This window comes from Falco punctatus, assembly GCF_963210335.1.
Source record: "Falco punctatus genome assembly, chromosome: 6".
Lineage (NCBI taxonomy): Eukaryota > Metazoa > Chordata > Aves > Falconiformes > Falconidae > Falco > Falco punctatus.
In genome coordinates, this window is record NC_137585.1 from 20,537,649 (window position 1) to 20,549,985 (window position 12,337).

The window sequence follows — 12,337 nt, forward strand, 5'->3', positions numbered from 1 at the left end:
TATGTACTATATAAACTGTGCTTCAGTCAAAATTCTTTTCCATACCTGCTGTTGCCTGATTTCCTTTTGAAGACTGTGCTGCTAATTCAAATGAAGACATAATCCCTTCTTGTTCTTGAATGCTAACTACTTCACTTTCTTCTGAACTGGTTTTGGGTTTGTGGTTTGTAACTGTGGTTACACTCTGCAAGCTGGTTAAAAAAAGCACAGCATTCAGAACTCACTCTAACTTCATTTCAGGTGTTAACCACTAAGTATAGGAGTTACAATTTAATTTTCTTTTGTTAGAAAAAAAGTTGCAACTTGCAAGTTTGTGTAATATAAATTAAACATGTATTTTGAAACCCTTCTACCTTGTAAAGTTAGACTTTTTTGGAAACTGAATTCCTTTCCTTTACATACTCATGCAGTTTCCTACTGCGTGATACCCATTTTGCTGAAGAGTGCTGTGAAGAAGTTATGACCTAATGTAAGAACTCACTTAGGATCTGCAGTGCAACTTACACTGAAGTTACAAATCCTTAAAGAGGAATATCCATGTCACAGTATTTCTCTAATTCTGCAATGCTCCAAAAGAGTGAAGTAAAAGTTAGGCAGGAGATAGAGAAAAAGCTGTTTAGTCATCTCCTAAATATCAGTGGTAAAGAGCTTGCTAAGGAAGCCCTGGCTGAAGCTTTCGTAATAAAGCGATACAAAGCCAGAACTCGCATTACTAAACACATTTTGTATCCCAAAGCAAGGATTATTAATGTATTCTCCTTATAACTGGGGCACTATTTGAAAATAAACATTGCTTCACCCACCAACTCATCACCTCTTACTGAACCCCTGCAGTCGTTACGTTTCTTACTAGATTTCTTTGAATGTAAACCCACTCAAAAATATATACCTTTTAAGTATTTACAGCAGCATTTCATTAGTTGCTTCATCCGATGAGCTAATAAATACAATGTGCAAGTTTAAAAGAGCCTCTGAACATCTTGTTTTATTTTTACCTTATATCACCATCATGTGTTTCTTCCAATTTATTTTTCTTTTCCTTTTCTGCTTTCTCTTCATTACTCACTTCTTTTGAGTCAGATACAACATGTGTATCTGATAAAAGATCACCAGTTTTTGTCAGCTATAAAAAAATTGAAATCATGAAACAAAAAGCTGTAACACATACTAAGTGGCAGATAAGAAATACAGTATCAGGAAACAGTTTTATTAACAGACAAATTTTGCCATCATGTATACTTAGTAACTCAGAATTACATAACTTAAGAAATTTTTATCAATACCATTCAGGTTAATAGAGTTATCCTGAAACTTATACGACAGCCAATGGGCAGGGCTTGGCTTAATAACTTCCAGAACTTATCTGAACTGTTTGGATTGCAGCCTGGCTATTTTTTCATGATATACCTCTCTTCACAATGCCAACAGAGATTCCAGCTACTGGAATATATTGCTGATAAGCCTGAACACTGCCCTTACAGGTATGATTAGATACTACCGATATAAGTGTATTACATAATTTTCCCTTAAAAAGATCTGCATATATAAGAAAGCAACAGACTCTCAACAGAAGATGTTTTTAAAGAATAACAACAGATGTTATTTGATTTTATAGCATTCTCCAGACATATTTTTAGAAACGCTTAACACAAAATAGGAAAACAAGAGGAAAAATGAATGACGAAAAGGAAAAGCAAAGCATGATTAATTAAAGAATATGGATAGAAAAGAAGAAAAAAAACGTCTACACAAAATTTTTTAAAATATTAAAATATAAGAAGGATATGATTACGTAGAAACAACTCCAGTAATCTATTCTTCACAGTCAGCCTGTTTTTGCCAAGTCTTCAGGGCACTTTAGTATCAGACACACCAAGGTAACTCACTGCCAAGTGAGTGAAAGCATTTCCAGACAGAAATCAATCCAGTGACCAAATAGCACAAACTAGTTACTGCCTACTTCCATGTACAAACTGTTGTGTCAGCTTTATTCTGCTTTCTATAAACGATTTGATGCACTACAGTCAACCAAACAAAAGGTGTATTAAATTGCTGTCAAAAAATACACTGCGATATTCTAATCAATGAACAGATCAATGATTATTATTTAAAGATGCATGAGTATTTGTTTTGTTTCCAAAGTAGTAAAGACCATAATTTTGTAATTTTCCAATCAATCAAGATAGTACAGAAAAAGTTAAGCAAAGTGAAATTTAGGAAGATAATAGACAAGAAAACTCTATAGAAAAGATATATATAAAAGCTATAGACAGATCTGATACAGAATATTCTATAGAGAAGCACAAAATTGTTAATATCCAAAAAGAAAAATTAATCTTCCAAGCAAAAGGAACTGACTCAATTTCCCACACACTGCTGTCTGTGGCTCAAAGTATTTTTCTGCTGCAAGACAGGCTGATGAACAGTTCAACAAGGGAAAGTTTAGTACCTCTTTAGTAAAACCTGAATTATGTTCCTGTTCTCCATCATGTTTTAGTTGTGCTATTTCTTCTCCAGGACTTCCATTATTTTGTTTCAAATTATTTTCTTTACTGGTCCTCTCTAATTCCTTCATGTTACTAGATACAGTATCATCCTTTTTTCGATTCTGTGGAACAAAATTGATACACAGATGTATTCATATAAAAGCTATCACAGTCTCAGTTCTGGGTCTTGCACTGTCCTCTGACTGTGATAAAACAAATGCTTAAAAAAACCTTAAGTATACCACACTGCAATAAGAAAAATGGAAATTGTTAAAGATTTAGAATTTTCTCATTTTTTGTACCTTTCAAAACAGTTCAGGCTACCTAAAAATTTTTTCCTGTAAGACTGTACTTTCTGCACCCTGCCCCAATCCCCAGCATTTCTATTAGTCACCTTTTCATCTGAAATTTCATTCCTACTTAGCTTAGTCACACACAGGCTTAGTACCATTCTTATTTGAGCTCATAAGCACTGATTTTTTTTTTTAAAATAGCTTTTCCCGATTAAAAGAAAAAGATGGCTAAAAATCTGCCGTCAGTACAAAATTCAGTGCACCTGCATGCACTTGCTCCAGTTACCTTGAATGTCTTCCAAGCTTATCCTGTTATAACAGAGAACAACACAGCATCTTACAATGACAGAGGATAATACTTAAAAAAAAATAAAAAAAAAAAACAGCTTAAAAAAACCAAACCCATTGTACAGAGAATAATTTGACATAAAAGTTTTGAGGAAGGATGACAGAGGTGACTTAAGATTGTGAACTGCAAATGTGATGTTGGCAGTGTAGCAAACTGGTGAGGTTCACATGAGCGTCACCAAACTAAGTACTAGGGCTGAGAAAAACAGGAGCCATGAAAGTAGTAAATCTTGTGGCTGAATTCCTGTGATTTAACACACGCACTCTGTTAAAAGCAGATTCGATGTAAGTCAGTTCACAAATGAATCTTTACTTTCCTAACTGAAGAATGCACCCATATCATACACTTGTCCCAAACAGTAACAATTGTGAAACTACTTCCTTTTGTACTTTGGTAATCACTTAAAAATTACACAGTAGGCCATTTATAAAATCTTTTTTTTTTTTTCTCCAATTCTTAAAAAAAAAAACAAATCCCAATTGAAAAGACTTTCAGCAGTTAATGCTATTGCATTATTTTTCTGTATAAAAATCAATAGGCATAGAAACTAAGCTTTAAAAAGTAAGAGCTATTACTACAGTGTAATACCTCATCTTGGGGCTTTTTGCCAAACAGCATTCTGGAAGAATTAAAGTTGTGACAGAAAAAGTGATTCTGTAGCATGGATTACTAGCTAAATATTAAATTCAGACATATTCTCACTTATTCTATAAATTTCCTCTCTCATCCGCGTAGCACTGATTTCACACAGAAGGCTGAAGAACATGCTGACATGAACAAAATTATTTTGCGTTCTATATAGCAAGTAGTGCTGGCACAGAGGATTTGGCCACTTGTCCCACTGCTCCCAACATCCTGGCTAACCAGGTATGACACATACGTGATTGCAGTTTCCTCACCTTGAGGTATGACATGATACCATAGGAAAGTGGTAAAGCTCAAACACCTCTGTAAAAACCGCAAAGAAACATCTGTAAAGCTCTGCTTTGCATGTCCCCTTCTTGAGAAGGGGCAGTGTTAATCACAAAAATCTTTGTAGAGGCCTACTTCATGTTTAGCCTTCATGTGAGCCCAAATACAGATGCTCTAACGCAAAGGCAAAACTTTAATTCAGTGTCTCCTGGGGATCCAATGTTGTTGAAGGAAAAGTAACTTTTGTATAGCTCTGAAGGCAGCTTAGCATGCTTAGAGAAAAAAACAAAAAATCCCCAACCAAACCTAAAACTTCTCTGAAAATATGTGACTGAAAAGTGCAATGCATTTAATCTGTTAAATCAGATCTTAAAATGCCTATGAAACATAGAAGAAGGCATTTCCATGCCACTGTAAAAAAAAAGACAACAAAACAACAAACCAAACCAAAACCAACCAACCAAAAAAATCCAACAAACCAATGTGGTCTAAGGAAAAAAAAAGTATGCCAGAAGCATAAAAAAATCCCCCCAAAACAACCAACAACCCCCCTTCCCCCCCGACCTTGATTAAGCTATTGAAAAATGAAACATTCCTAGCATTTAGAAAATAGTAGGTTGTCTAACATCCACTACCCTGAATCTGGGTTTGGTTTTGGTTTTGTGGGGTTTTTTTTTGGATGTATGTTCAGGATAGTATTTCCTGGTTAATGACAAGCAGTTATATCTTCCTCCTCTCTCCCCACTCTTTACCCTTAAATAAACTCACTTCTTTGCCTTAACTGTTTAAGAATGAGTGAAAAGTGTTCTATTTTTATGTATTTACGGCCTCAAAAACTACAGCAAAAAAGCACCAGTTAAGAGCTATCATCATAAATATACATTCCTACCTAAAAAAGTTACAGATGTTTGAATATATTATATGGCAGAAAAATCTTCATAATTTACACATCAACTGAATCATGATTCTCCTTTAGTCACAAAGCTTGCCATTTCATGTTGTTTGCTAAATTTGACAAAATAAAACCTGTTAACAAACATCAAAATGCATAATCAAACATATGTAGAATTGAACTATTTATTTTACAAAAAGACAAAGAAGTGACTTCTACTATCATTAGGTATAAACATGAAGATTGGTATCTCCCCTCCTCTTGTGGCTGGCAAAAAACTGACTTTTACTCTATACAAGCACTCTCAAATCGACACCTATACTATCACGTGATTTTGAAAAAAAGAACGATATTGTAACTTTTTAAATTGGACACATTAAAGTTTTTGAATAACGTGGCACCCACCTGTGCCAATTTGAATGGATTATCTCTGACAAACGACAAACTCTGTGAAGGAGACTGGTCTGAAACACCAATAATATTGAGTCCTTTTCTCTTCTCTCTCAGGCAAGCTTGTTGGTGTCTCTTTATTCTTTCCATCTGTTCCTCCACAGTCATTCGAGGCCGTGTGCTTTCTGCAAGACACAGCTGCTCCACTGCACTTCTTGGTCTTTCCTTAAATGGAAGAATATATATACACACACACATATATATATACACACACACATAAATATGTGTTTGTTTTAAAAAAACAAGGTTCTAAACTGTTTAGCTTATTAGAAAGATCACCTAAAGATTTTACTAAAAAGCAGAAAAATCGTGCACAAGTAACGTTTTCCTATGTCTGTGAAGAAAGTACAAAACCCAATCATTAATAAATGAACACCAAAATTCAAAATAAAAGGAAGGGATACTTTGCTTTTTTGAACGGTGGCATTACCACCATCAATGATAAACATTAGGAAAATGGGCAGATGCTCTCTCAAAGCCATCCTATTAAGCTGAAACAATTTACCAGACATTATACAACAGGCAAACACAAGTTACTTGACTGAGATAGAAACATAATCAAAATTTAATGATCCAGGACATTTATACTAGTTGATCTAATAGTGATTTCTGCCTTTTTATTTCAAGAACTGCAGCTGGGCATCACTTAATGGCAAGTGCAGGCTGAGACAGAATAAATTTATCACCACTTAAAAATATGTAATTCTAAGCATTATATTATTCCCAAAATAACAACCATCACTTTACCTACTCTGTTCTTGAAATTCACTGTTTTTCAGTTAGGTCTGTATTTTGTATGAAAGGTAAAAATTTACTTGGGGCTAATCAGCTGCATTTAGTACATTCACAGTAACTGATTTCACTTCTGAAAAGCGGTGTGCTTTCTCCAGTCAACATCCTGTGAGTTTCTCTCTCCTCTCCCATTCTTCCTACAACTTTTCATTTTCTACTCATGCTGTAACTATGGCAAAAGTTTTCCTCTTTTTTGTGTCAACTACATGTAGACATCTGTCTTCAACCCAGAGACTACAGACTCTCTAATCTGAAATCGCAGGCTAATTACCTACATATTGCTTACTGTATGCTTGCTTTCTGGCTGCTTTAGGTATTTCCCAAATCATCTTAGTAATGAAATAAATAAAAGCCAGTATTTTTTATGCAGGGCCCCAGAAGCCAAATACAAGTCCTTCAAGTTTTCACCTAAGATGCTTCATATCCTTTTAACTCAAGCCTGAGCTTCAGTACCTTAGCAGATCTATCATTACCATTCAGTTCTTGCCCAGTTTGAATGCCTCTATGCAGTTTAACATACGTGAGCTTTACATTTTGTCATTCTTTCTACAGCTGTCTCCATTAATCTGATTATTTTTATAACAGTGATTTTTTTATAAAAAAAAAAATAATTACAAAGATAACTACCACTTTTGAATTTACTACAGAAATTAAACTTAGAAATTAACACATCACTATTCAATAATGTTCAAAGGTTATCTTAAAGTACCGTTCTTAGATCTATCTTCTTATTCTTCCTCAAAGTGACATAGGATGCGATTGTTGAAGACTCTGGTGTTGGTGATTTGGTCCTGGGTGGTACAACTCCCACAGGAAAATGTGAACCTGCAGAACAGTAAAGCAATATACTAAGTGCTATGCAAAACATTGCCCAAATACATGTTGTTAGCCTTGGAAACTATTTTTCAAAAGACAGCAAAGATTTGAATGCCTATCAAGTCTGCTAATGTACGCAGGCAGATGGGTAGCCCCTGGCCTGAGGTTTAGCTACACAGCTGAACAGAACGCGGGAAACTGTTGCACATGGCACGAGAAACTGTTGGACATAAAAATAACAGTGAGAAACAGACACAAATTAGCGCTTTGTGGAATGGCAAGATTTCACAGATCTTTAAGGGGGAATCACATGAAAGATGGCCAAACATCACAGCTAATTGGATGGCCGTACTGGGGACTTTTTCTGGACTAGAGTTTGCAAGGCCAGCAGAGATCAGTGCTACCACTTACAGCCAAGCTTACCTAGACAGCGGTGTCAAAATACAAGATTTAGCAAAAGTAGGACTAATGAAGAAAAAGTAATTATGAGTGGGATGTTTATTTGGAAAGAAGCAAAGGCTGTGATAGGGAGGGGGCAAGGTGGATGGGAAAGAACAGGCATGGAATAATGGAGAGGAAGGGGAATAAAAGGCACCAGCTTTGCATAAACAAGCTGTTCGTCAGCACGCTTGCCTGATCAAGTCCCATGCCTCAGTATTGCGTTCTGTCCTATCTTCTTATTAAACTTTATTCTGTAAAATATTTTGCATGTGAGTATGCCTTCCCTTTTCTGTATGAGAGCGTGAGAGATGCTACTGATCCTCGGGCCAGGCTAGCTGGCGAGTAGGAGACAGCTACCGAGAGATCACAGGTCTGGGAGCCAAAGGCAGGAAAGGCTGCAGGCCTGCGGGCTGGCTACCAGAGGGACCGTAACTCTGGCCCTGCTAACCAGGGCAAACCTTTTGTCTCTGAGATGCTAACAAACTTCAGGGAAGACTGGATGGCAAATCAAACACAAGGCATGGGAGCCAGCTGTTCAAGAGACCTTTAGGTCTAGGATTCAGATGCTGGAGAGGTTAGAGGTACAGACAGTTGACAGATGAAGATACTATAGGTCTACTCAGCTGCTGGAGGGACTCATTTGTGTGTGTGCACACACGTGCTCATGTCTATGTATGTATGAGACCAGCTAGCAAGCTTTGAGCCTGGTGAGCTGGCGAGTGAGAACAGGATCATGCTGTTTGTGTTGCCCCATTTTCACGCAAGTGCTGGTCTTGTTTACACGGTGCCCGTAACACCACCGCTCAAACCTGTTTGTGTTACCAGTTGTGGTTAGCCGAGCCTGTGCTTGTGCACAGCTGGGACTATATCCTCAGCCTCGCAGCTCGATGCACTTAGGGACAGGGAACTGCAGCAGCCAGGCACTGTCTGGTTGGGAGCTGAGGATATTCTGTGTCTTGATGTCCACTACATATTTGGCCTCTTGTAGTCATATCCACCACTAGTTTTTTAGAGAAACCCTGCCAAAATGTTATTAAGCTGGCAGAAAATTGGAGTAAGTTAAAACTTGCCAAAATACACAGATATAATTACATAACACATGCTTTGTTTTTGCTTCTTGATACATGCAGGAAATCAAACTATTGAAAATACTGTTTCCTTGCTGATTTTGCCTAAAAACCAGATATGTCTTCTCTGATACGCAAATTATTTCTATTTGTTTTTCCTGAGGTTGCACAGATTTTAGAGGCTATATTGACTTGGTGAAGGCTCAACTCTTTCTCCAAATTGTTCGACAGTCTGACAAAACAGCCTAGAAGTATTTGAATGCCAAATCCATCATTCAAAACAAAACCTATAAAGCAACAGTTTGGGTGTCCTTTAGACATAAAAAGGATAAAACACAGCAAAAGTCCATTTTCCTTTTGAGTCACCTTTATGTACCACTCAGGTCATAAATATTTCTCTGTTTGCAGACAGCTGTACGGGTTACTTTACATATCCCCATTAAAACATTTCTCTTTGATTGCTGACATTTGAAAAAAGAGGGAAATGGCTGACATGAGAAGTGTCTAGGTACAGCAATGTGCACAATGAACTAGAAAAAAATTTTTGAATTTCCTCTGAATTTACTTGTTTTTAGAAACACCCTCAATAGGAAACTACATCATTTAAGTATGACTTCTTAAAACAGCAAGAAAGAAAAATTGCAGAGATGAGCTGCCTTTGTTTCCTTTTCAGCTTATAAACTGTTAAGATAGAATGGCATAAAAATGTTTGTGAACCAGCATATAGTTGTAGTGGCATACACACTATAAAAAACCCCAAACAACCAGGAATGTTTATGTTTTTCCTACTGCATGGGGATTGTTACTACAAGTGAATGCCCAGAACAAGAAATATCTGTTAGAAAATTCACATGCTCAAAAAGTGTAGACAGGTTGATAAAATGCAGCTATGATAAACCCACTTTGCTCTGTTGTTTAAGAACATAAAAGCCTCTCGCTGCTTGCTACCACTGCAGCTATTCTCTTCCTCACCCCTGAAGATTTTTATTTTAGAGGAATTTGTATTATAACTTTCCTTTGCTGAGGACTGGTTTTCTACAAATCGACATAATAAAATTATTTCTGCCTTCACAGAAGGAGATAGAAAGTAGATTGGGGTGCTCAGAAAGTATTGGTTTGCTTTATATAGTCAGCAGAGGCTTTCTTATAACATCTTGATAATTACTTTCCCTCTTGTCATAAATTAATACAAATAATGTGGAACAGCACAGGTCAATAAAATCTAGGCATGTTGTCAGAAAGGCAAATTCCTCTATTTAGGTGGTTGATGATTACCAAATCTCAGGTTAAACCTTGCATTTTTCACCAACAAGTTAAAAGAAATTTAACATGTATCTTAAGTGAACCTTGTATGTCAGCAAATACCATGGTGAATTTGAATTGGCTAATTGCCTGGGAAGTGCAAGCTTACACCGAGCACATTGTTTACACCCAAACTATACGCTAACCTTAGTTTTAAAAACCTCCACTACCATTTGCTGAAAATAATACCCTTACATGATATTAGTTCTTGGTCAAATTCTAGTACTGTTACACCAACCTACTATGTGCATGTTTAGTCAAACTACCAGAACAGAAGGCAGTGATCTTGCTGGCACTGGAAACATCACCTTTTACAGTGAAAAATGAATGGGTAAGTTTAGTCACTTTTACTAAAAGTTCTTAATGTGGTTTTGGGAGGTGCTCAAGCTACTTCTCCGGAAGTCACCTTTAACAAACAATTCTGTGTGTTTTAACAAACAGAATTGAGAAGCACTTCCTGGTAAAAGACTCTACCAAGCAATTAGTAGGTTTTATGGAAGCTAGATGAAGAGAAGAATCTAAAGCATTTAGCAATTGCAAAGACCTTTATTGTCTGTACACTCCGAGGTCATGATCATTATTCCTATTATATCAGGGGACAGAAGGCAATTCAACAATTACAAGATTAAAAAAAGAAAAAGACATTGTTTCCCTGCCTTATGAGAGCCTGAAAATTCTGTGGTGCTGCCTTTTTGGACGTTCCGGCAACATAACATCGGGAGCTTGATTCAAAAACTGAGTAATTGTTCAAGGGCAAGAACATAAAATGGGTAATTGTTCAAGGGAATGGTGTGTGGGGAATGTGAGTGATGTGATTAGACATGGTGTCAATAAGGATTTCAGGGTTGTTGGTGAGTGTAATGTTTGATTTTTCTGCAGTGTAACTGACTGAAATCTTTCTCGTCATATAATTAAATCATTATTTTATTGTGGAAGCTGTTTCATCATATTAAGAAACGGACAGACTACAAAAAGTACAAAAGATGATATAGCTTCTATAACACAGTTAAAGCTTTGCATTCCTTGTGAGAAAGGCTGAGAAGTTGTAAACACCACGCCTGGGGACAAACCTTTAGCAGCAGACTCTGATTCTGAAATTTGTTCTGTTTTTTCTTCACCATTAGACTCATCCACTTCTGCTACTGTAGTTAACTCTGGTTCACTCTTATAAAGCCTATAATCAGGACCCTGAGGAACGACAAATTAAGAGGTGAATAAACAGGCATTTTCGTAAAAGCATTTATGTCTTAAGACTCAAACCAGTTATTTTGTGATGACTCTGCTCTCACTTCAAGACAATGTTTCATTGTTCAAGTGTGCTATTGAAGCAGTATTCTTCTGTAGTTAATTTGACTAATAACATTTGCAGACTTTTCAGAAATTACAGAAAAAAATTGCCATAAAAATGCAGGGGACTTTTTTCTTTTAGATAATCTGCAGGAAACAAATTTGTAGAAGGCTTCAGCAAAAACTGATTCTAAGCCTAGACTTTAAGAACTTGTGAGTAGAAGAATCTAAGTTTCTGAAATCTACTCTGACACAAGCATTTAAGTCTTAAGACATTATATATATGCGTAGAGTATATGACAGGAAAATGTGGAGAGCAAATGATGGAGCTTTACATAAAGCTAAGTAAACAAAAGTAAAACCAACACAAAAGTAGCCAGATGACAAAATAAAAACTGTGACTGTGCAAAGGAAGGAGGATGCTTCAAGAACAATGTGGCAGTTTAAGCCACTTACACAATAAGATCCATTTCTCTGATATCCTTGAACTTGGTGAATCTTCTTTTCTTCTGGCAGATGTACTGGGCCCCTGCTATAACAGAGCAAGGAGCTGCTATCACTGGGCAGAGGGGGGATTATGGGAGGATGCTCTGTAAAGTCATAGGACCGAGGGAGTGGAGGACGAGGTGGGACTACTTCCTCTTCCTAAAGATTGTAGAATAGTCACCTTATTTAGATGTGCACACCTGTTACAATTATTTATAACTTTAAAAGAAAAAATATATTACCATAGCTACACCAGCTATAGATTTTGAAATTAAAGGGACAATGTCACACTAAAAAAGAAAAGAAAAGAAAAAAAAAAGGTTTAATTTTCTTTGGGTTTATTTGTTTTGGGTTTTTTTGTTTGTTCGCTTTTTAATTACTAGCGCCTAGACTGAAATATTTCAAGAGTTTCATTATTCAGCTTATCAATTTTTTTTCTAATTCTAACACCTGCATTTTCTGCTGGATATGTATGAACTTTAAATCATCCTCTTAAAAATTAAATTCAAGATATTTTTAAAGATTTTCAGATAAATTAGACTTCTAGAAAGTTCTGTAAGCCAAATATATATTGCATACACTATAGATAACCATGACAATGTCCCTTTAAAACTGTAACTTGCAGCCAGATTTTCAGAGGAATTAAACATTTTGGAGCTCCCACAATTTCAGCTGTTCTTGTGGGTGCTCTGGCCATCTGAGAACCAGGCTCAATATGTGAACAGACATATAAAGCAATGTATTTTTTCCCATGAAAAGTGTGG

General features: G+C 36.3%; 1 protein-coding gene across 24 annotated transcripts in view; it reads right to left on the minus strand.

Annotated features, from left to right (window-relative positions):
- PLEKHA5 (pleckstrin homology domain containing A5) overlaps positions 1-12,337 on the minus strand; it is a 169,263-nt gene that overhangs the window by 7,177 nt on the left and 149,749 nt on the right. For 10 of the 24 annotated variants that reach the window (XM_080391768.1, XM_080391775.1, XM_080391767.1 and 7 more), the window contains 6 exons: positions 10,871-10,988; positions 6,884-6,999; positions 5,338-5,547; positions 2,450-2,608; positions 996-1,123; positions 46-191 (listed from right to left, as the gene is read on the minus strand). In XM_080391768.1, coding sequence (XP_080247894.1) covers positions 46-191; positions 996-1,123; positions 2,450-2,608; positions 5,338-5,547; positions 6,884-6,999; positions 10,871-10,988 — 877 coding nt within the window. Of the gene's footprint in view, positions 1-45; positions 192-995; positions 1,124-2,449; positions 2,609-5,337; positions 5,548-6,883; positions 7,000-10,870; positions 10,989-11,543; positions 11,733-11,815; positions 11,864-12,337 lie in introns of all 24 variants that reach the window. The other 14 variants (XM_080391761.1, XM_080391781.1, XM_080391779.1 and 11 more) reach the window with 3 other exon arrangements.